Genomic DNA, 26,204 nt, shown 5'->3' on the forward strand with positions numbered 1-26,204 from the left:
GTCTGGAAAATACCTAAGTTTTAAAGATTCACTAAAGGAGTGGGCAATAAACATACAGTGGGGAGCTCAAATGAGTACATGTTTCTATTGTGTGCACTTCTTATGGAATAAAAATAAAACTAATAAAGCAAATCCAAAAATTTTTTCTGTCATTTATTTTATGTTTAATATGTAACAAAATGAATTACAATTCAAACAAAAAACATCCAGTTCTAAATAAAAAAACAGACAAAACTAAAATAACTCGCATGTACTCAATTTTGCACCCTACAATAACCTTAGGGAAGAATTGCATTTTTTAAAAAAAAATTCAAAATCCATTATTACATAAATAAAATTTTACACGCATTGGCATATTTTCTATCAATTTTTCATTAACTTGTTTTGGAATACTCTCTCTCTCGTGTTCAATCCACTGTTAAAGCTCGTACAAATTGGTAGGAGTTAATCGGTATTGTTTCAACCGCCAATTCACGATTCACTAAAAATTCTCAATAGGATTGAACTCAAGACATTGAGCTGATAACTGCATTAATAAGAAATTTTTCTAGGAATACCATTCTTTACGAATTTTGACGTGTGTATTGTGTCACCATCCTATTGAAAAATTTCTTCTTCTGCGGGATAAGCGTTATAATCTACAAAGTCAAAAGACGAATGTGAAAAAGACAAAGATGATTACGTATTGAGGTCGGTATATCGAACTGAACACTATTTCGGTAGAAATTTTGCTCACTAAACCATTTTTCAAAGTTTTTGATGAGTGCTTTAATTCGCCGTCCTGCTGTAAAATAACTTCTTCGACATGATTGGCGCTCTTATCTACAAAATCGGAATGGCAAGTCTATAAATTCGGTATGATTAGTCTTCAATATACGCAGATAGTCTTCTTAACTCATTATTTCGCCGATTTTTACAAAATTGGTGACACAGTAAGGAAACAGTAAAACACGGTAATGATATGGGGTTGCTTTATATGGTGCCACCTTGGACCAATGCAAAGAATCAATGAAATAATGGGAAAAGAAAACCATCTGCGTATTTTGCAGACTCACCATACCGATTTTGTAGTCTCATCATCACGTTTTTGTATATAAAAGAGGAAATCCTGCAGAAGAAGTAATTTTTCCATAGGATGGTGACCCAATGCACACGTCAAAAATCGTAAAGAATGGTGTTCCTAGAAAAATTTCTTATTAATGCAGTTATCAGCTCAATGTCTTGAGTTCAATCCTATTGAAAATTTTTAGTAAATCGTGAATTGGCGGTTGAAACAATACCTATTAACTCCTACCAATTTGTACGAGCTTTAACAGCGGATTGAGCACGAGAGAGAGAGTATTCCAAAAAAAGTTAATGAAAAATTTATAGAAAATATTCCAATGCGTGTACAATTTTATTTACGTAATAAAGGATTTTGAAATTTTTTTTAAAAAATGCAATTCTTCCCTAAAATTATTGTGGGGTGCAAAATTGAGTACATGCGAGTTATTTTAGTTTTGTCTGTTTTTTTATTTATAACTGGATGTTTTTTGTTTTGAATTGTAATTAATTTTGTTACATATTGGACATAAAATAAATGACAGAAACAATTTTTGGATTTGCTTTATTAGTTTTATTTTTATTCCATAAGAAGTGCACAAAATAGAAACATGTACTCATTTGAGCTCCCCACTGTATATGGGCAATTCCACGAGAATGACTACCACGACTGAAAACCCAAAAACCCTTGAAACTTTTTTTTCAAGATGATTTGAATAGGAGAAAACTCTAAATTATTACTAAAATATTAAAATATTATTTGGGAATTAATATTAATTCAGGATAACATGTATCTAGTTTCAAGTTTATTGGTTCAATGTAATGTGGATTCTAGCTCATTCGAAACGTACTATTAGAATTAAAAAAGTACCATAAAGACCCACATTTTGTACTCCCACTCAGCATCATGAGTGCCTAATTTCATATTTCTGAGCCCATTATTAATAAAAATGCAAAATAAATGTACTACTTAAATCACCTTTGGCGAATTCTAACTCATTCAGAATCATATGTGTCTAATTTTTAGGTTTATTATTATAAAATATTCCAAAAGTACTATTACAAGAAAGAAATAGTAATATTGCCAACTATAATTTAATATAATTAAAAGTTCAATTAGAAGATAAAGTACCAATTTTCCCCAATTGAACCCCCATCAAGTTTAAAATCAAAGTAATTTATTGATTATAGGTTAAATATGATAGAAAATTCAAAAAGTACCATTTTGAAGAACGAAAAAGTACTCCTTAGTTTGGTTTAGTTCTCCTTTTTTGGTATCATAATACCATTGAGCTCCCTATTCTTGATTATTTCTTTATTGAGAAACTTTAATGTATATAAGCTAACTAATTTAATATATTAATAAGTAAGAGAGCTATTCGGCTGTGCCGAATTTTATATACTTCACCAAAATATACTTTAAAATAAAAATTTGAAATATGTTTAGGTAAACAAAATTTAATTTTTTTTCCAGTTGTTTTTTAAAATTTTTTTTTTAATTTTAAAATTTTTTTTTTTAATTTTTAATTTTTTAGTGAAAAAACATTTTGGTGAAAAAAAAAATTCGGGTTAAAAAATATTTTTTCCGATTTTGACCCATTGTAGGTCCAACTTACTATGGTCTTATATACGTCGTTGCACAGGTCTTTGAAATATCTATCATTAGATATCCATATTGTCTATATTAATGATTTAGTAATACATATATGGGTCAAAAATAGGTCAAAAATCGAGGTTGTCCTGGTTTTTTCCTTATATCTCAGCCATTTGTGGACCGATTTTCTAGATTTTAAATAGCAACCGAGCCGGAAGATATTGATGTATCATTCGTGTATGTAAGTTATTTGGGGGCTTCAGAAAGTTGATTTCAACACGCTATCTATAACGATTCAGAATATATATACATTGTGGGGTCGCAAATAAAAAATGTAGAAATTACAAACGGAATGACAAACTTATATATACCCTTGACACTCATGGTGAAGGGTATAAAAACGTACAATAAAAAGAAAATGTACCAATTTTCCTTATCCTCTTGTACACCCGTCAAGTTTGAATTTTAAATTTGTTAGCTTTTCCTATTTTATTAACTGATTTTATTTCTATAACACTTGATATTTAATAAATTATCACAAAACCGACCGAAACCGATCGGTTTTAAATTTTTTAAAACCGTAACTTTTGAAATTCTTCGGTTTTTTGGAAACTCTAGTTTAAACTGACTATATTTAATTTTTTAATTTAATTGGCGTATTTTAGGCTAAAATTTCGGTTAAAACTAAGCTCCCAATTAGCATATAGTATGAAATGAATTTGACTCTGTTTATTTGCTATTATAAAATTGTTTATTGAAATTTATATTTTCTATTAATTTTTTTAGTTTTTGTACACATATGTATATTTACAGAATATATATTGTTTTATTATAAGAGAAAAATCTGTCACGTACGTTATTAAATGTTATTTATTATAAAATCATCCAATGATTGTTTTTATTTAAATATGAGGGATTATAAAGGAAAAATATTTCGTTTAGTGTAAAATTTTAGCATATTTCTACATTTACCTCAAAATTACGTTTGTTTTATGTCACGTACGATATACCATTATTTCGCTCGATATTTTGGACAGCAATGTTTCGAAAGAACTTTTTATTATTTTAAAATATAGTACCCTCTGAATGGAACATAAAGACCAAATTATTTTTCAGATACTCTTATTTTTACAAAATCTATTATTCCACTCTATGGCGTACAAATGTCACGTACGATGATATGGAATTGCCCATATAATATTAGTTTCAGAAATTATATTTTGTTATGATTCTCAAAATTTCACAATGAAAATTAATAGATATAAACAATATAAATCTGAAATATTTAGCTAATCTGCACTGTATTCGGGGAATCGAGTAATATTTTTCGTCTTTCTGGATCGTTATAGCTAGCGGAGTGGATTTAACAATAAAGCACTTTTATTAAATTTAATAGTTATTTAATTATTATACGACATCAGACACTTTTCAGGGTTGTTGTGGTTGCTGCAACTTCTGTTTGATCCGGTAATTTCCCATCTGCTGAAGATCATCGTAAAATATGTGATCCTGATAGATCTCATCACGATGATACATATTCTGATAGCCCTTGGTGCGAAAACCTTTTTTCGAATCTTTCAAATCGGCAAAAAACTTTTCTGCTTGATATACAGAACGATTTGTGGCCGTAGGACGAGGCAGTTGTTGTGTTGATTGTAATTGCTTTAAAACATCTGGAACTGCTAAATATTTTAGAGGACTTGAGGCCTGAGTGTCGTCCTCATCTAAAGGATCATCCACAAAATCTGCTTCCAAATCAGTTGGTGGCTTAAGGGTTTGCGTTAGTTTCTGGGGCTCATTGATGGAACTCAAAGCCATTGAATCGTTTGTTAAGAGTTTTTGCACCAAAGGTACGGGATACAAGACAGTCGATTGATTTAATAACATTTTGTGGTTGGGTAGATATAGTTTTATATTGGTGGCTGAGTATTGTTCCTTAATCTCGGTTTTAGGTCTTTTGTAGGTAAATTCTTTCTTGGCAATCGGTTTCAGAAACATGGTATAAGGTTTACCATGTTTTATTTTCACTAATTTCACTAATTTCGGTGGCTTTAGATAACGATAATCCACTTGAGTGTTGAGAGTTGTACGAGGTTTTGCTTTCACCAGCTCCTTTTGTTTGTCCTCATCATCACTGTGTCTGCCCACAATTACGCATATGGGCATATCCTGGGGTTTTGGTATATTAAGCGAAGACTTGAAAGGACATTGTAAAATATAGTATTCCTCACTGTCGTTGGATGTTTTAACCGTAGTGGTGGGCAGCCGGTAGTAGGAATGTAAATTTCTTTCCACAATGATGGCTTGTATTATAAAATCCAATAAAATTATTATAACAATCAAGGTGTTTGGTGTTTTGCTGTACATGTTAATCGTAGGAAATCTATAAGTGAACTTGAAAAGTTTCCATGAATGTAAGCGATTTTATTATAGACTTTTTCGTTGGCGTTCGTGAAAGCAGTTGTGGAAATAATGCTTGAGTGATTTTCTTGATCGCACTATTACATAATCGTAATGATTTGTGGTTTTGAGCAAAAAAAGAAAACCAATTGCATTAAGATGCTAAAATTTAAAGTTAAACTTATATAAGAAATTCAAGTTTTAATGAAAAATATTGCCATTGATTTTATATTGGATGTTATTAATGTTTAAAAAAAATGTTGCAACTAAAGTGTGTTAATAACACGTTGAATTTTAAGATGTATTAATTTGAATATTGAACGCATTAAATCACAGATAAGAAATTTGGTTACAAGTAGAGTAATATTTAAACCTGTCTTATTAAATAGTTGATTAATTAAAATTTATGCAATCTGTCTGTTTATTTTAAAGGAAAGTTTGGCAGATTGTCAAGTTCAATCACACCTAATACCAAGGCCTTAACCCTTAAATGCATGATTTTTACATTAATTTTTCCATAAAGTATCAAATATTTATTTGATTTTTATTTATTATTATACACTTCACCTTCCACAGAAAAAACTATTTCTTAAACCGTTTCAATTCAAATATTTGTCACATATTGAACTGGTTTCAATTATTTCATAATTAAATGAAGTATTCATTTGTTCAAAAACAAAATTTCTTGATATTTTCCATTGAATTTTGAGTTTTGAATTTGATTATTTTGACAATTGAATATACAATTTTCGTTATTGGTTGAATTTCAAATACAAAAATTATTGAATAGATAATTTTCGTAATTGAAAACACATTTTTGTTATTTTTTGTGTTTCAATTACGAAAATTATCTATTCAATAATTTTTGTATTTGAAATTCAACCAATAACGAAAATTGTATATTCAATTGTCAAAATAATCAAATTCAAAATTCAAAATTCAATAGAAAATATCAAGAAATTTTGTTTTTGAGCAAATGAATCTTGATTTAATTATGAAATAATTGAAACCAGTTCAATATGTGACAAATATTTGAATTGAAACGGTTTAAGAAAAGTATACATATTCTGGTTCCTTATAGATAGCGGAGTAGATTAAGCCATGTCCGTCTGTCTGTCTGTCAACTTTCCGAAGCCCCCAAATAACTTACATACATCAATATCTCCGGAATTCTTCCGGCTCGGTTGCTATTTAAAATCAAGAAAATCGGTCCACAAATGGCTGAGATATAAGGAAAAAACAGGACAACCTCGACTTTTTGACCTATTTTTTGACCTATATGTGGATTACTAAGTAATTTAAAAAAAAAATTTTTAAATATAAAAAATATTTTTTTTGAATTTCAAAAAAAAAAATTCCAAAAGATGAAAAAACAACTAGGAAAAAAATAAATTTTGTTTACCTAAAAATATTTAAAATTTTTATTTTGAAATATAATTTGGTGAAGGGGTATTTATATAAGATTCGGCACTGACGAATATAGCTCTCTTACTTGTTTTTCATATACATAGCTTTAGTTTTGATTTTGCTGAAAGAGAATCTGAATTAGTATCAAGTGGAACTGGAATGTAGACAATTGCATTTAAGGGTTAAAAACATTTAAAAATTGATGAAAAAATGTTTAGTTGTTTTTCAAATATTCAATATTCTCTAACTTTAATATAAATAAGTTTTCGCTGAAGTTTCAAGTTTATGTTTTGTTAAACAGAAAACTGTGAGAAAAGCTACAGAATTAATCTGAATTTTTTAATAAAACAGACATAAAAAGACAATCAGTACAACTCCCAGTGTGATTGGAATTAAAATATATTAGAAATAAATCTGCCATTTCTGAATGATCTGGCTGATCCGATTGAAAAACAAACAAAACACTATCAGGGCCTCAAAAATACCAAATTAGTCTTTGTGGGAGAAGAGCAATGGAACAGTAAGTGGTTCAACTCACTGTAGGGCAGAATCAAAATATTTTTTAAATAATACTGCTATTTCTAACTAATTGATCCAATGGACGAGTACCTATTGTACTCGCCGTTGACGGTGATGGCCTGTTCAACTTTGCTCTCAAAGAAATATGGACCGATATGGACTCCAGTCCAAAATCCCCAACAAACAGTGACTTTTCCAGGATGCATTGGATTCTCTTGGATCTCATGTGGATTGGTATCGTCTCAAATTCGACAATATTGTTTGTTGACGTACCTATTCATGCAAAAATTGGCCTCGCCTTAAAATAAGCAAAGAGCGCGGACTCAATATCCATTTTGATAAAAAAAATTTATCATTTGCACGTGTTGTTGAACCTTATATCCGTCCATGGTGATTTGGCAAAACAAACTGAATAAATGACAGATGTAGCTTAAATAATATGGCCGCTATCAACTCTCAAAGTTCGGAAGTCCTTATAGAAAGACCCTTTTACTTCTACTTAGTCCATAAATCCAAAGTAATAAGTGGGGATTTAACTCTGGGCTTTATCGACTTTGTCGTCAAGATTGATCTTAATCTGATTCGTGCAGGATAGTTCAAAAGGTTTGATTGGACAGCACAATATTGTTTGTAGTTTGGATTCTGATGTTCAACTGATGACCGTCATTCCAGAGCTTTTTTCATGGACATGAACAATATAGACATTCACGGTAGTTGGGTGTCAAAGCCAGAGCTCAACTTCCTTAATTGTCAGAATCTAAGCCTAAACAAATTTCAGAGATTCGAGAGTCATCCTGATATATGAATAATGAGATGGCTGGAGAATAGAGTATACATAAATCTTCGTCAAAGTTAACATCCCTGCTTCTACCAAGAATGAAATACTACTTTTTTTTTTAAAAAAAAGGAGTCGAAATACTATTTTAAAAAAAGGAGTAGAAATACTACTTTTTTTAAAAATAGGAGTACAAATACTACTTTTTTAAAAAAAGGAGTAGAAATACTACTTTTTTAAAAAAAGGAGTACGTTTTTAATTTCAAAATGAGTAACATTTTACCCGAAGACCTTATGAAGGATAAGAAAAACAGTAGTTCCGCAAGTATGATGAAGAGACATATTGTAGTGTTACCAAAGCTCTGAAAAAATGTAACTTAATGGTACGTAACAAAAGACCTTTAAGTCCAAACTAGTTTATAGATATTTGTTTGCCAATATGTTTTTCTAAAAACCTAACATAGTTGTTGGCATTTAAAATGAAATAAAATTCATAAATTATCAACCACTCACTCACTTTCAGAAAAAATTAAATATTAATTTCAAAATGGGTCAAATTTGAACCGAAGACCTTGTGAAGGATAAAAGAAGTAATCAAAATTGTTTTAATCACTATGATTTTAATAAATAAAACTTTTTTTCTTCTTATTTCTAGGCGTTTTTATATTTTTCCAAAAAACTGGTTAACCGGTTATTATATTATTACCGAAACCGAAACCGGTTTATATTAAATTACAATTTTTCGAAGAAAACGAAAATCGGTTTCTAAAAAATGTCAAAGAATCGATCACCCTAACCCATTATTATCCCTCAGAGAATATTATAATGGTCACTGGTATTTTCAGTACATTTTGAAGAACAGCCTGAATGAGTTGTCAAGTTAAACACAAACCCATTTTCTAAACAATTCAGTTACATGAATGTTGATGAATGTTATAAATCTGTCTATTTATTTCCATTTTCTTTTTGGAAATACTCTGCTAATGAATGATTAAGAAGAATTTCATTTATTTTATATATAAATATGTGTATTAAAGTAACATGGAAACATCAGCGGGAAATTTGTTGGCTATTTTTCACTGAAATTTTCATTTAACTAGAATTTGTTTTCACATTTACAAAATTTAACCAAAAAACTCTTTATTTGTTATTACATTGCAACAGATACAACTTGTTGCTCTACTATTTATTCATTCATTTATTTATTTTGACTATAATTTCTATAAATAAAAATGTTATTCTTCGCGTGTTTGATTTCGTTTGAATCAAACTAAAAAGGTGAATAACATTTAATTGATCATTTGCATGTCACGAAGTGTTTGTTTAGTGATTATTTTTTTTTTAACTAATTTTATACGGTGTTCATAATATTTAACACAAAAATAAATGAGCATTTACATACCAAAACAATGCAACAAAAAAAATTTCAAGTTCAAAGTCACTTATTTAAAAACATTAAAGCTGCTTAGCAACATAGAGCAATGTTTGTTAAATAATACAACTTGTTGATTAACCATGAGGTAGCTAAGCAACATGTTTATAATAAAAATAAACATTTCAATTCTGTTTGTAAACAAATACCAGTTGCTTTTTGATTATAAACAAACTTGAATTAAAAGTGCTAGATTTGTTAAACGAAACAAATTGCGGTAAACTAGAAAAGCTGTCATTATTTGTTTAAAACGTTTATGAACTTGTTGAATTACTAGTTATAAAAACAAACAATCGGCAAATAGGTAAACATTTATGAATTACTACCAAATCTGGTTGGCTTCGCTACATCAGTTAAAGTAAAACTATGATATTTACTTATTTAAAATCGTTTTTTGGTAGCTTTTAAGAATATAACATTATGTGCGCTTTTTCCGTACGAAATAAGGACTGAGATCGAAAAAATCTTAACATACATATATGTATATATGTATGTGTTAATAAAAATGAAACCACTAAACTTACAGTTTTGATTTTATTTTATTTGATTGAAATTATTATTAAAATTTACAAAAAATATTATTTTTATAGTTCTAATCAATAGTTTTCCATTTTTTCGTACAGGTAGTCCATCTCCGTTTAAAATCTACCACACTTTTGGGCACCTCTTTTGAGCTCTTCAATTCTCTTTAACAAGAGCCCAGTATCTCTCCACTGGCCTTAAATCTATACAGTTTGGAGGATTTGCCTCTCTTGGTACAAATACTATATTATTGTTCTTGTACCACTTAAGACCTTGCTTATCATAGTGACAGGATGCCAAAATCAGGCCAAAAATAAGTGAACAATAAGTTTATGGGAACTTTTCTGCTTTTGGGTCCTAAACTTTTCTACATCATTCCCTCGAGCATTACCAACATAAACATATTACCCCGGATGACCCGTCATCCATATGCTGCAGGTATATTTTTTTTTATAAAATTTGACTTCAATTTCCGTGCTCTGTCTTTGGCCTCTAAATTTTTAGCTGAGTTCTTTTCAGCCTTGTAAGTCTGCATTGGCAGGAATTTTTTGAGCCTTGTAAGTTTTTAAACCTGCATTGGCTTTAACTTTTTGTTTAACAAATAGTCCGAGTACTGAGCTAACCGGGCTGCTTTCCTACCGGAAGTCTTGGGAGCTCTTTTGAAAACGCTTTCTATTTATTGGCTTTAGAAACATCATGTGGACCATTCATTCTACATGATGAAATATACATAAAATTAAGTAGTTAATGTTCTTCTTTCGATTGATAGAATTTTTTAAAACATTTTCCCCATGTTATGTACAAGTTTTCACATATATATTGCTTTTTAATCGGCTCAGTAATTTCGGAGTTATAATAACAAATTGAATCAAAAAATATATTTTTTATGTGAAAATATCAAATTTTTTTGTTTTAAAAAAATCATGAAAAATCGAAATCGGCAGAAATAAAGGCTGATCTTGATAACTTTGCATCATCAATTTCAATGGTAAGAAAGTGGTTTACTGAATTCCGTACAAGCACGGAAGATGACGAACGTCCAGGACGCCCACTTGAGGCCTTTACACTCGAAAAAATATGAGTGATCGCAGATTAGGCTTAATTTTTCCAAAATCTCGTATTTACAAAGTTATTAACGATTTAAAATATTTGAGATTTTTTAATTAAAAATCGATTTTTTTTTATTTAAAATATGAGTGATCATAGATTGGGCTTATTTTCCCTAAATTCAAAGTATTTACAAAGGTTTTAACGATATTTTAGTTTTTTTTTATACAAAAAATGGATTATAGTTATAAAATATAAGTGATCACAGATTGCGTTTATATTCTCTAAAATGGTTTATGAACAATGGAAATATACACCGTGATCTTGGTATACCAACTATCAAAGAAGAAATAAATAAATTCAGCGACAGATATCTTCATAGACTTAGCAACCATTCTAATATTTTAGCCATTAATCTTTTAAATGATAGCGATGAAATAAAAAGACTTAAAAGATATCACGTACTTGATCTCCCTTTTAGAAAATAGAAAATATTATAATTTATTTATAAAATAATAAATTTATATATAACTGTATATTTTTGTTTATTGAGTTCACTGGACCTCAATAAGTTAAGTTAATTGTTAAATTTTTAAAATATTTGCTTAATGTTTCTTTGAAAATAGATCGCAAATAAAAATATATAAATAAAAAAAAAAAAAAAATATTCTCTAAAATCGCAGCATTTACGAAGTTATTAACGATTAAAAATATTTGAGATTTTTCATACTAAAAATCGATTTTTGCTATAAAATAAGAGTGATCACAGATTGAGCTTATTTTAAAATATTTGAGTTTTTTAAAATAAAAGTCTGTTTTTGGATTAAAATATGAGTGATCACAGATTGATTTGGATTGGTTTTATATTCGCACTCACCACCGAATTCCAAATAATTTTGCGTTTTTAACCCTTTTTGGTACTTCTTTGTCCCCATTGAAATGAACAAAAAAAAAAAACTACTTATAAGTGTTATTTGTTTTAATAAGTAAAGAATATGATTTTATATTTGGTCCGTTTTATTTTTAGTAGATAAAAATGCATTTCAAATTTTGTTTTAGAAGATATAAGGTACATTATATTTGATTACCCTGTACAACACAAACAGAATTACAAGGTAAAATAATAGAGATATTAGTGATTTTTAGTTAAATTTGTACTATATTTTTTTCATGCCAAATTTTTGGGGTACTTTAAAATAAAATTCTTAATTAATGCGAAATTATACCTAAGCTCTCTTTTGTTGTGTCTTATTTCTGACTTTCTGGTTGAATTTTCCGTTTTGGTGTATTCAGGGACTTATAGTAAAATTTCACGGACAATATTTTTGCGGAACATTTTAATCCCTTAAATCCCTGTTTTAATGGTGTTTTTTGCTCTTTTTTAAAAGAAGGACAAAAAAGACCCATGCCTTGAGGATTTAGAGGGTTAACATATTCTACAAAAATGTTCTCCGTAACATTTTACATAAATATGCTGAACACATTTTATATCTAAAATGTAAGAATCACATGGTTTCTTATGCCGATTAACAATAAGAATGGGCCAGAGTGGGGAAGCTTTAACCCCCCTCAACTGAAATTCAGATGTAAACTTTCAAAACGCCGATACACGTTTCTATCTTTTTGTCTCCTTTATCAAAATTTATTGGTTGGACCTTGTAAGTTTTTGGAATAGTGTTATATAGGTTGCCGAATTTACCTGTTTTTACGCCCTAAACCTTCGAATTTCCAAAAATCTCTTCTTAGTGGATAGTAGTGTATAGGGAAAGGCAAAAGTATAGTCCAAATTTCATGTCTACATTTTGTCGTTTTGGCTGAGCAATGTTGATTCAGTCAGTCACTAAGTAACGTTACTCTTGATGAGCACCGTTCTAGGGGGTCTGTGAGGTCCATCGTTATAACTTAAACTCTAATGCTCCTCTAATGCGGCCTATGTGGAATTCAATATCAATTGGATCATATTGTCATATAGGCAGTCTAGATTATGTTACATTTATAATTCTCAATTTCAGATTTCTATATTTATAATTTTTAATAAACAAGTTAATTTAGCTACATTAAATTGCACATTAAAACCTTATCCTATATTTAAATCTACATCCAGTCTAAAGTTCATGATAAACTTTTATTCTAATTGAATATCAACAAGTTTTTGTGCAAAACTTTGCCAACTGTTCATCTAATTCAATTAAGATATTAAACAGTTTTCAAACACTTTTACTTTTGCAAATTATTTGCGTCTAATCATAATCGCACTAAGCCAACCAAACAACACATTGAAAATTTTAAAAGTAATTGCAACTCAACACGCAAAACATTTGAAATCGAACTAAATAAATTTCTTTAGCTTGTTAAATTTCTAAGTATTTGTAGTAAAGGTATGCCAAAGGATCAAAATCTAGTTAAAATACCAACAGTTTAAGCATAACAAACAACCATACATTTCCTTCCTTCCTCCATTTAAATTCCAAAACAGTTTAGAGTTGCCGTTGCCTGGCAAAATAAATAAATTCCTCTTTTGCAATAAACTCACAGTTCATTGTTTATTTTTCCACATTTCCATGTGTTTTATTAACAAAAAAAAGGATATATCCTTCTATATATTTCATACATGTTGCGTGTTGTGTTGTTGAAATTTGTCTCTACCAAGAGTGTCATCGATAAAATATTTTGTTGTCTGGGGTGAAAGACAAACTGTAAAATAACACAACATGTTTGCTTTACATTTTCTATCATGGCACAGAGCTGTTTTAGCTTTTCGTGACAATAGTTTAATATTAAAAGCCAACGGAAACGGAAAACAATTGCATTGTAAGGTGACTTTTATACAGCAAAAAAGTAAGAAATTATCTACATCTATTATTTGAAATTATGTAATGATAAGGAAAAATCTATGAAAAATTGTGAAAAATCTTGAAAAATTGAGAAAAATTAAGGAAATTTCAAAGAATTTTTATTAAAAATTATTAATTATTAAAGAATTGAATGGAAATTTATTGAAATTGTTTAAAATAAAGTGTTATAATACCTAAAAAATTCATGTAATTTGGGTAACCTTCAAGAAAAGTGTTTAAATTTAGAAAAAGTTTAGAAATAATTGTAAATTTTTACTAAAATTTAATTGGAAAATTTAGATTTTTGTAAAAAATAAGATGTATTGTGAAATTTATTTAAAATTTTTAACATGTTTTAGTGATATTATGTAGAGAAATCTAGATACAAGTATCCCTGTTTATACACGGTAGTTCTAATACCTTGCAATACGATTTATTTGATATACATGCTTACATGTTTTCTATATACAGAACTACTTAGTATCCCAGATATAGCCTCATAAATTTACTAACAATTTGAAAAATGTCTCCAGAACCTAAAATTATTTTCGCTAAGTCCCCATCCATACTGTGAAACATTTGCTGCAAAACATTTCAGTTTGTTGATGAAAGAGGAATGGAAAAGGGTACTCTGTTTCATGTACATGAAGTTTTTGTTGAGTATGTCATCCAGATTTATTCGTTCATATTCGTTCTGTACAGAAATGTCAAAAACTGAAAAGCAAAAACTTTACTGTGTGGACACGAATGTAGTTTCAAAGGAGAATTTAAAAATGTTTTGCAGCAAATGTTTCACAGTGTGAACCGGGACTAATGTATGGTTGGGTCTATACAGAAAATTTGGATTTGCGTGTCGGAAAATAGCCCAATCGTATGCCGAAGATACAATGCAGATCTATTGTAGAGTAGATTTCAAAGTATGCTGACTTTTCATGAATCTGGTTGGAGTAAAAATAATCCGAATGGAAATAAACTGTAGCCAAAAGAACTGCTCATCTTTTTAGGCCAAGAATCAAGCAAATATCGGATGCTCTGTTCCAAAATAAGCGTTCTGCATCGATCGAAACAAATAGTAGTCTGACAGGACACGGTCTATTGAGGCAAAACTTCCCAATCACTTTATTATAAATACCTTTTAACAGGTATTGTAATATGTGGCCGAAAAACGCGAATATACACAAAGATCTAAACGTGGCCATTGTAAAAACTGAGAAAAATGTAAAAAAATATTTTAAAAAAACTTGAAATTCACAACATATTAGATAACCGTGGCCACACTCGATGTACTGCAGACCTAATCCAAAGCCAAGAAGGAAGAATCAACAATGAATAAACAATTTTTCGTCCGCCGCACAGTGGCTCATCATCGTTTTTCATCGGCCAAAACTCTGTAACTTTTGAACCGATGGAGATATTTTAGAAATTTTTTGATGGTCAGATAACTTGTTGAATTTTTCTCCAGTTTTAATTTCATTAAAATCGGTTCAGCAGTTGTTGAGCAATTTAAGGTTAAAGTTGAACTTTTAATTTTTGTATAGCATTTAGTATGAAAATACAATTTTTTTGTTTTTTGAATCAGCTATACTTATTAAAAAAGTTATCAGTAGATAAAAACATGTAAGGAAGTATGTTCGGCCAAGCTCGACCATATAGTACACTACACTATAATTTATTTTCGAGAATGATTTTGTTTATACCAACATTATTAAGAGATTTATGCTCGTTTAAGTGATTTTCGGAAGCGGGTCTTATATGACTAATTATGGACCGATCGCCATTAAATTAGGTCGTGTGATTTATGTCTATATGAAATTCATTTCTGTGGAATTTGTGTTTATACCAAAATTTTTAAGAGATTTATGCTCGTTAAAGTGATTTTTGGAAGCAGGCCTTGTATGGGAGCTATGACTAATTATGGACCGATCATCATAAAATTATATGACATTAATTACGTTTATATAAAATTTATTTGGAGCTAAATCTGTGTAGATACATATATAAATTAACCATTTACGACCGATTAAGTATAATTTCGGGAGAACATTTGTATGGGTGCTAGGTGAAATAATGGATCGAATTCAGTCATTTTCAATAGGCTTCGTCCTCGGGCCGAAAAAATAATATGTACCAAATTAGATCGAAATATCTTCAAAATTGCGACTTGTACTTGTACTAAAATAAAAATAGAAACAAATTTGGGAGTAATTTCATTCAAATGAAAAAAGTGTTCAACAAACAGCTTAAAACAGGTCAAAAGTATATATAGGCTTAAAGAGGACACTTTGGACTTTCTCCTGATAGTAAAATTAGTTTAACTCCTTTTGACCCTAAGCACATTTATTCCACTGAAATTCTAATATGACTAAAATATAGCACCTGAGAAAAAAATTAATAACACATCAGGTATAAACGGTACAGTGACAAATTATACCAGTTCTTAAATGCTATTATCCTACCAACATAACAACAAAAAAATCATCCAATTATCGATAATAGGTTGCGAGTAATGATATTTTACTTCTGATCAAATTTACAAAAATCACATTTTTTATAAAATGACATAAAATATTTGACTTTAACAGTATACCACGCACACAATTGGCAATATTTTTATATAATTTTTTGGCTACCTTAGTTGCAATGTGTTTACTGTTGAATGGCATTAAAATTTTTGAAATCGGAGTTAACAAAATGTTGGACTTTTGGCCGATGATATTGAGATATGAGCCACCGTGCGCCGGCGTTTTTGGCCAATGCTCGCTTCAAACGAATCAGTAAATTACCTTAGTGCCATGGATATTTGGCATTGGTGTCGATTCGGCTGATTGACAGGGCTTCACAAACGATCTGCTCACTACTGGTTATCGTAATGTATACATTTTTCATTACAAGTATTGATTCGGTACAACATGATTTTCTTTTATAGCCTTTAAGCATCATTTCGGGCATGCAAAATCGTGTTTCACGATATGTATATCGGCTTCAATTCGTATGGTGCAATCTTCATGTTAGCTATGACCTTTTCCCATCTTTTTTCAAGGTCTCTTGGCTTTAATTCGTATGATACCCAATTTCCCTTCTTTTGAATGAATCTTCAGGGAGATTTTGAATTGTTCATATACCCGAGGTATCCTACTTTTAGGCCTCGAGGCTCCGCCACGCCTGATGTTTAAAGTCAAAGTTCAACTCCTCTTAAAATCGGATTATCCGTATAGAAATTACAGATTTATTTAATTTTTTTTGGAATTCCACCACTGTTCAACGTTTGAATTAAAGCTTGTTGGTTTGATATAGGGAAAGATAAATCGATATAATATTTAGGACACCATGACTTAGGAGGGTTGCCTGTATTTATGTTAAATAAATACAACAGCTAAGTAAATTGATACTTATTTAGCTATCGATTGTATTATTTTCCTTTATAGACAATTTTACATAAACTTTTTTCGGTACGTACGAAGTACTATTAAAGCTGCAATCGGTCCATTTCACTTAGCCCCAATACAAATATCCTCCCGAAATATGAGTTTTTTTGTCATATCGTCCCCTTAATAAAACAATAGTGTATAATTTTTTTGCCATTTCGAAATAATTGAGTTTAAAATTTTTATGTTAGTAGACATCTAGAACAAAAGTAATATTTCAATTGATCTTTTGACCCACTTTGTGGAAGTAGAATTTCACCAAATTTTGATGTGAAATTTTTTGTCAGAAATATGAGCAATATTTTGTCAGAAATATGAGTGATCACAAATCGAGCTCCTTTCTTTGATTAAACGCTTATTGGCCAAGTTATTAGCGAATTTACATATTTTGAGTTTTTTTTTTTAAATTAATTTTTGTTCAGAAATATGAGTGATCACAGATCGAGCTCCTTTTCTTGATTAAACGCTTATTGGCCAAGTTACTAATGATTTTAGATATTTTGAGTTTTTATATAGAAAATCGATTTTTGTTCAGAAATATGAGTGATAACAGATCGAGCTCCTTTTGCTTATTGGCCAAGTTATTAGCGATTAGAAAATGTGAGTTTTTATATCGTTTTCTCGTTTAATCATTTTTTTCAGGAAATATAAGTGATCATAGATCGAGCTCCTTTTCTTGATTAAACGATTATTGGCCAAGTTATTAGCGAATTTAGATATTTTGAGTTTTTATATAAAAAATCGATCTTTTGTCAGAAATATAAGTGATCACAGATCAAGCTCCTTTTCTTAATTAAACGCTTATTGGCCAAGTTATTAGCGAATTTATATATTTTGAGTTTTTATATAAAAAATTAATTTTTGTTCAGAAATATGAGTGATCACAGATTGACCTCCTTTTCTTGATTAAATGCTTATTGGCCAAGTTACTAACGATTTTAGATATTTTGAGTTTTTATATACAAAAATCGATTTTTGTTCAGAAATATGAGTGATCACAGATCGAGCTCCTTTTCTTGATTAAACGCTTATTGGCCAAGTTATTAGCGAACTTAGATATTGTAAGTTTTTATATGAAAAATAAATTTTTGCTCAGAAATATGAGTGATCGCAGATCGAGCTCCTTTTCTTGATTGAACGCATATTAGCCAATTATTAATGGTTTAAGATATTGTGTGTTTTTATATAAGTAATCGAATTTTGGGCTGAAATATGAGTGATCACAGATCGATGTGTTTTCCAGATGTATTTAATAAGTGGACATATTAGTGGACGTGGACAATTTTTATTTCTGTAAAAACTTTTGCGGACTATTGCGAACATTAAAAAAAAATTAGTTAAATCGGTCTAAGCGTCCTGTGATTTTAGATATATCGAAAAAAAATTGGCGTGGTCAATTTTTCTTTCAGTAAAAACTTAAATTGGATTACTATGAACATTTAAACAAAAAATTAGCCAAATAGGTGTAGCCGTTTTCCGATTTTAAATAAATCGATTAAAGTGGGCGTAAAATTGGGCGTGGTCAATTTTTCATTCCGTAAAATTTTTTATATAGAAATAAATTACAATACCTATTTCATAGCGATTGGTCCATAATTGGCCATAGCTCCTGTATAAAGCCAACTTCCGAAAATCGCTAACCATAAAAAATTATTTAAATTTTAATATTGTAGATTTACAATTGTATTTCAGAAGTTTCTAATTATATTTCAGAAATTTACAATTCAATTTAAGAAATTTCTATAAAACTTTAATAATTATTTAAATAGTGTCAAAATTTAACTTTGATAAGTTTCGTATACACGGAAATCGTGACGCAAAATGTTATGGCGATTGGTCCATAATTTCCGAACTAAATATTAAAACTTTGAATTTTATGAAATTATTCCGTTACATTTTTAAATAAGAGTATTGAATATGTTTAAATGTAAAGTTTTATTTGGTCCGTATAAAAATTTAGTTATACTAAGTCGATATCATCCAAGATCTGCTTTAATAAATAATACTTTAATTATATTTTACTTTCATTACTTTCCATTAATATAGTTTCACCATGGATCAGCCATCCACTAGTGCCGAAGCTGCTGCAGCATCTGGTGCTGGTCCCGATCCACGCCTCGAGCTAATGGGCTCCTTTGTCATCAAATCTCTTAAATTAAAACCAGAAAAATGGACACGTGTCATCACCGTAGAAGAGCACAAAGGCATCATTAAGGAATTTCTTGATCGTCCTACACCAGTTGTCCTAATAATAATTCTAACACAAGCAGCACAACTAGTACCCTCCACCACATTCCCACTGTCACAACTCAAAAGTAAGGGAGTGTATTTCATAAAGAAACATCCCTTACCCATACCCAGAGAAGAGTGCAGCAACTTTATAATCTGTGGTGATTTAGCCACACGCACCATAGATCAGTTATCAGCTTTAGTAGAAGAGGTGTTGGTGCCTTTGCTTTCCAATGAGGATAACTATAAGACCTGGCCATTTATGGTGGCTCAGGATGTACAAAAACATGTGCACAGTTTGAAAAGCACGGTGCATCAGGTGAAAGGGCAAGTTAGTGGTGAAACTATACTGGCAATGCCGGTGGGAGTGGAGAAAATTGTTAAGGCCGCCAATAAAATAGGTGATAATCCTCAGCTACAAATTGATTTGTATTTGAAGAGTGCCATTGAGGGAGTGGTCATCAAATGGGCAACGCAGGTGCATGAAGTTATTAAGGAGAATCCAGCAAATGCTTTTTTGAATGGCCAGAATCCCACACCGCACACAGGTAAACTAATAAAGTGATTTTAAAAATACAATCTTTATAAATTTCTTTTCATTTCTCAGAATTTATATTTTGGAATAATCGTTTGAAAAATCTTTCCTTTATCTTTGAACAATTACGCAATGAGCGTATACGAGCCATGGCTTTGGTATTAGAACATTCATGTAGTGCTTATTATCCTTGCTTTCAGACACTATTCAAAAATGTAGTAACTGGTAGGTATTCCAAAAAGATATTTTAAATTATTTTCTAAACTACAGGTCTCTTGTTTGCATTTTCAGCTTTGGCAGAGTCTAAAGACATCACCATGTACATAAATCCCTTAAGGAAATGTGTACAACAATTAGAGGAAATGGATTTTTCCGAATGTAAACCCGTACTAATACCTCTAATGCATGTGGTATGCACTATATGGGGCAATTCCCGGTATTATAACCATTCATCGAAGATAACAATATTGCTGAGACAACTGTGTAATTTGATTATTCATCAGGTAAGTTTTAGCAAAATTTTTAATATAAATATTGTATATGTCAATTTATTTCTCAGGCTAAACGTTATTTAGATCCTTCCTCCATATTCCATAGCGATATTGATGAGGCCATGCAACGCCTGACATTGTCCATAGACATTTTAAAATTCTTTAGAGCTTTATTTGATTATTACAAAGAAATAATTGCGGAATTTTTTACGGAACCCGAAGAGAGGCCACCGATTAACTGGACCTTCCATCCAAATTCAGTTTTCAAACGCTTTAATGCTTTTCTCGAACGTTTAACCACCATACAGTGGTAAGTATTTAAAGCAACTTCAGTTTTATACCCTACACCACCCTTTTGGTCCAATAAACAGCTTAACCCATTGCAACCTTTGTTTTGAGAATCTGTGCTTTTTTAAAAAAAAAATATCGTCCTAGATTTTAACTAAAAAGAAGCTTCAAAAGTTTCTAAGAAATTGTAGGTACCTTTTATTTATTTTAAAAAAATATGTAACCAGATTGGAATGTTGGGTACTTCAGTTTTAAACTATAATGAGAAATTCTATAAATCACTGCATATGTATGTATTTTTGTTTACAATGTTGGTCATAGTCCAACTTAGGTTCTTACGGAATGAAAAATTGACCACGCCCACTTTTACGCCCACTTTTTACGATTTATCCAAAATCGGAAAACGGCTGCCCCGATTTGGCTATTTTTTTGTTTCAATGTCCATAGTAATCCAATTTAAGTTTTTACTCAAAGAAAAATTTAACACCCCAATTTTTTTCGATATATGCAAAATAGGACGACTGGACCGATTTGGCAAATTTTTTTTTTATGTTCGCAATAGTCCGAAAAAGTGTTTACAGAAATAAAATACATCGATCTATGATCACTCATATATCACACCAAAATTCGATTGGCCAATAAGACAATATAAAAACTCAAAATATCTAAATTCCATAATAACTTGGCTTAATCAAGAATAAGCGCTTCTCAACAAAAATCTATTTGAACAAAATCGATTTTTTATATAAAAACTCACAATATCTAAAATCGTTAGTAACTTGGCCAATAAGCGTTTAATTAAGAAAATGAGCTCGATCTGTGGTCACTCATATTTCTAAACAAAAATTGATTTTTTATATAAAAACTCAAAATATCTGAATTCGCTAATAACTTGGCCAATAAGCGTTTAATCAAGAAAAGGAGTTCGATCTGTGATCACTCATATTTCTCAACAAAAATCGATTTTTTATATAAAAACTCAAAATATCTAAATTCGCTTGGCCAATAAGCGTTTAATCAAGAAAAGAAGCTCGATCTGCGATCACTCATATTTCTGACCAAAAATCAATTTTGTATATAAACTCAAAATATCTAAATTCGCTAATAACTTGGCCAATAAGCGTTTAATCAAGAAAAGGAGCTCGATCTGTGATCACTCATATTTCTCAACAAAAATCGATTTTTTATATAAAAAGTCAAAATATCTAAATTCCCTAATAACTTGGCCAATAAGCGTTTAATCAAGAAAAGGAGCTCGATCTGTGATCACTCATATTTTTCAACAAAAATCGATATTTATATAAAAACTCAAAATATCTAAATTCGCTAATAACTTGGCCAATAAGCGTTTAATCAAGAAAAGGAGCACGATCTGTGATCACTCATATTTCTGACAAAAAATCGATTTTTTATATAAAAACTCAAAATATCTAATTTCGCTAATAACTTGGCCAACAAGCGTTTAATCAAGAAAAGGAGCTCTATCTGTGATCACTCATATTTCAGACCAAAATTGTATTACTTATATAAAAACTCAAAATATGTACATTGATTTATTCTGTTGTTGCAAGACAATTTCAACCGCTTCTCACAAATCGAATTTTAACTTGGACAGGATAACGTCTGTCGAGTCAGCTAGTTTTCAATTAAAAAAAATGGGAAATAATTTTTTTTTTAAATATTTCTTTCGAAATGTCGAGAGAAGGCAAGGCAAGTAAATCTTCTGAAGGGCTATAAACATTTTTATTAAATTTTAACCCTTAAATGCATGATTTTTGCTTTTATTTTTCTATAAAGTATTAAATATTTAGTTGATATTTATTTATTATATTTCCTTTAGCTTTAGTTTGATTTAGAATTTCTTTAGCTGAAACTTTTCGTAATCCATTTGATTTTGCTGAAGGAGAATCCGAATTAGTATCAAGCTTATGTTTGTCTAAAATTAAGTGGAACTGGAATGTAGACAATTGGCAACAATATGCATTAAAGCGTTAAAGAACAAATGCTTCCGGCTTTTTTTCGGAATAAAATTTACCATAAAAACTTGATATATTAATTTTTCTTGAGGTAAATTCAAAATTTGAATTAGGGTGGAAACTAGTTACTTCAATAGCCACGTGACTAGTTATTTTAATACGTGCATGTCCTAGCAGGGTTTCAATTGAACCTTTTTAATTACAATCGGACAGTCTAATAGCTGGTCCAAAGTAGGCAACGCTTCTGGTGGGTAAAATAAAGGGCAGTACAAAAAAACTTTGAAGTGACTTCACCATAGGTTACTAAGAGACACTAAAGTGACTATTGACTTCATGCTATCTTACATGGGATATCAGTATACTTAAGCAAAAATAAAAATAAACTGCATGAGAATTATATCAACACAATTTGTATAAAACCAGTTTGTACGAATTACTCACAAATCAGTAATGTTCGGATAAGGAGAGGGGGACTTGACCGACTATACTTTCTTAAATACAAAATTACAAAGATATTAAGATAAAATTGTGGTGGTATTGGTAGGTTTTTCTTTACAGTGATTGAATTTCTGAAGTTAGAGAAGGTGGAGATCGGTGGTCTGCGTGGTCGCCAACTGAGTACACGCATCACGGCCGTTTATGTTGAATTCAATCAATACTTTACGGCCTTCGCATCGAAGAATTATGATGTACTCGATCCCGATGATCATGAGTTCGATGTGGATTTTGAAAACTTTCAAGTGCGTATACTCGAGTTGGATATGAAATTGGCCGCTATATTATGTCAGGCATTTGATGATTGCTACAACTTGGAAAGTATTTTCAAGGTAGGAGTCATAATGAAAACTTACAAATTTAAATTTAAATAGAATTTTTATGAATTCGTTTAGCTGATTAACATAGTGGGCAGTGTGCTGGAGAGACCCAAAATCAAAGAACAATTTACCCAAAAATATGCTGAAATTGTACGCATGCTCGATGAGGAGCTGTGCGTATGCGAGAACATATATGAACGACAAATGTTTATGAGAACCGACAATTTGACATTGTATCCAGAATACAATTGTCCACCTGCTGCTGCTTTTATAAGATGGTGTAGCCAACTGGAGAGAAGAATTACCGTGCCGGTTAAACAATTTCAAGCATTGCAGCATGAGTAAGAGATCCTTTAAAATAAAATCTTTTACAATTAAATTATTCCTCCTATTTCCAGCATTGTTACATCTGAAAAGTCTTTGGACATTGTCAAACGTTATGAACGTTTATTGTTGAAAATCGGCGCCAGTCGTGCGTATGTCTTTGGCGAATGGTCGGAGAAATTGAACGAACAAATCGAAACGAATTTGCAAAAGTCTCTGATAACGCGCGATCCCTCGACAAATCTATTAATACTCAACTTTAGTTCTGAATTATTTTGTATTTTGCGTGAGGTTCATTATCTAAAACAAATGGAAGTTGAGGATATACCTCAGGTGGCATTGGATTTTGCGGAAAATAGTGATATCTTCCGCACGTACACTTTGAATTTGGAGAAAACTATCGATTGGTATAATGCAATACAAGAGAATAGTTCACCGGTAGAGTTGAAATTAATTGAATCGGAAATAAAGTTGATCGACGATTTGGTGGAGGTGGGCATCAATGAGTTGGTTTGGAATTCCGAAGGTAAGTTGGTGGTAAATGTAACAAAATTATGTTTTTGAGAGATAATTATGAATGGATAAATGTTTCTCATATCTCCATTTCCAAACTTCAGAACCTATGCTGCTATTCGATTTTAGTAAAATTTTCAGAGTGTGAGAATAATCCGTTTCCCATATCTCGAATTCCCTTGGTTTTATGTTTAGTTTACGTAAGTTATTAGCAAATTATCAAGTTCACACAAAGGCCCTGTTTCACTTTGTTATACCCTTAGAAAATTTGCTGTGAAATATACCTGAAAAAAGAATAATCTATGGACGACTTTGACAATGTTGTGGTCTCCATGATAACCATCAGGTACTTGTGACAAATTTGATTAGATTTGTCAGTGACGCAACTATTAGACAATCCATATCATGAAGGAGACTTGTATCAAAATGTAAGCTTTGTAAAGCGGGACAGTCACATATAAGGTGTTGTACCGAATCCCCCACTTCCTTATCTAAACAACTTCTAAAATAGTTATAATCTGAGAAACCCAAACGTTCCGAAATACTATGTTCAATCATACAGTGCACATTAATTGATCCCTATTTATCCTTTCCTTCGCAGAGAGGGCCGTAGCAGACACGGATCCTGGTCAACCAATTGGAGGGGGTGGTAAATAAAGTAAAATTTATTTTATATTTTTATTTTTTTATATTCACCCCTATCTGCAATAATACGTGAAATTTTGTTCCCATGAAATATCCATTTCCCTCCCTCAAAGGGAAATCATAAAATTAACCATGAACTTTTCATTCACAATAGTTGATTTTGTTCGTAACATCTGCTTATTGTTTACAAAATTCCATCTAAAAATTCCAAAACATGGGGAATTTTTTCACGTGAACAAAGTTGATGAACGAAAAAAAGGAAAAGGGAACATATTGATTCGCGATAGGGGTGATTAAAACTTTTCGGTTTTGGGGGAAAATTTCCTTTCCACACACTTGGATCCGCTCCTGGACCAGATTGTTCTGAATATTGTTCTAGTGCACAGTGGGGCAGAATCAAAATGTTTTGGAAATAAATCAGGCATTTCTAAACGGCTCATCCGATCGGTATAAAATTTGACATGGGCGTAGCCAAGGAATATTTGAGTTTAAGTTATTAAAATAGCCCATACAAGTGATCCAGGGGCGGCGCTATGGGAGCTCAAAGTAGGGTACCTTTGACATGTACAATTTTTAAACACGTGCAATTTTTTTTATTTACATCCGATTCAAAGTTTTTTATATTTTTGGAAAGCCCTCGGCTAGTTCTTGAAAAAACATGCTTGTATGTGCTATTTATCTCTTATAATTTCCGAGTTAAAGGCATTTCAAAATTGAAATTTTAAAATTTTGCTATACCTTGGTTCGCTTTTTAATAAATATAGGTGGGACTTTTGGACCGAATGGACTCGAATTTGGTTAGACAACTAAATTACGAATAACACACAAAATATTTCAGAGCAATATCAATTTTGGATCCAAAAATAAACAATTTAAATATTCAAAAAATAGTCAAGTTTTGCTGTTTTTTGGCCGAAAAGGTGACTTAACTCTTTTTTTATTAAAAATTAACTTTCTTTAAGAACATATAACAATTTTATATTTTTCTGTAAGGTATCTTTAGAAGAACATTTTGGTATAAAAACATGTCCTATTTTTCGAGTATGTCGCCCCTACGTCCTTCGGAATGTAACCTATTTTTTATAAAAATTTCAACTTTGAGCCACATGTTCTAAAATCCCAAAGCTGCGATTAAAAAACGGGAAACAGTTTTAGAAATCTTGATGTGTGCCTTATTTATTCCCAAAGTATTTTCCCAGCCCAGAAGGAAATGTGGACTCCATGGGCAAAATTGTAAAAAAAACATTTTTGGGATTTTCGCTACAATTTTTAGGAATTGCGGGATTCCCTTTGAACTTTTTAACAAGTTTTTTTTACATTTTGTTATTTAGAATGACAATTTTAAAAAACGTTGAAAATTTCATTGAGTTTTGTTAATAAATAAAGATTTTA

The 26,204-nt window shown here is 30.6% G+C and overlaps 2 protein-coding genes across 3 annotated transcripts in view; one reads left to right on the top strand and one right to left on the bottom strand.

The window, feature by feature from the left end:
* Window positions 1-4,063: 4,063 nt before the first annotated feature.
* LOC135963520 (uncharacterized) lies at window positions 4,064-5,002 on the bottom strand. The gene has a single exon (XM_065515423.1). The coding sequence runs from the start codon at window positions 5,000-5,002 to the stop codon at window positions 4,064-4,066; it is 939 nt and encodes a 312-aa protein (XP_065371495.1).
* Window positions 5,003-19,049: 14,047 nt separating this feature from the next.
* Dhc93AB (Dynein heavy chain at 93AB) overlaps window positions 19,050-26,204 on the top strand; it is a 38,407-nt gene continuing 31,252 nt past the window's right edge. For both annotated transcript variants that reach the window (XM_065498392.1, XM_065498393.1), the window contains exons 1-7: window positions 19,050-19,773; window positions 19,833-19,985; window positions 20,052-20,263; window positions 20,320-20,561; window positions 23,060-23,342; window positions 23,406-23,671; window positions 23,729-24,180. In XM_065498392.1, the coding sequence (XP_065354464.1) occupies window positions 19,050-19,773; window positions 19,833-19,985; window positions 20,052-20,263; window positions 20,320-20,561; window positions 23,060-23,342; window positions 23,406-23,671; window positions 23,729-24,180 (2,332 nt within the window). The remainder of the gene's footprint in view (window positions 19,774-19,832; window positions 19,986-20,051; window positions 20,264-20,319; window positions 20,562-23,059; window positions 23,343-23,405; window positions 23,672-23,728; window positions 24,181-26,204) is intronic.

This window comes from Calliphora vicina, chromosome 1, assembly GCF_958450345.1.
Source record: "Calliphora vicina chromosome 1, idCalVici1.1, whole genome shotgun sequence".
NCBI lineage: Eukaryota > Metazoa > Arthropoda > Insecta > Diptera > Calliphoridae > Calliphora > Calliphora vicina.

Bases quoted from the DNA above. Each gene is read 5' to 3' on its own strand.
- LOC135963520 (XM_065515423.1), bottom strand. From the start codon at position 5,002: ATGTACAGCAAAACACCAAACACCTTGATTGTTATAATAATTTTATTG.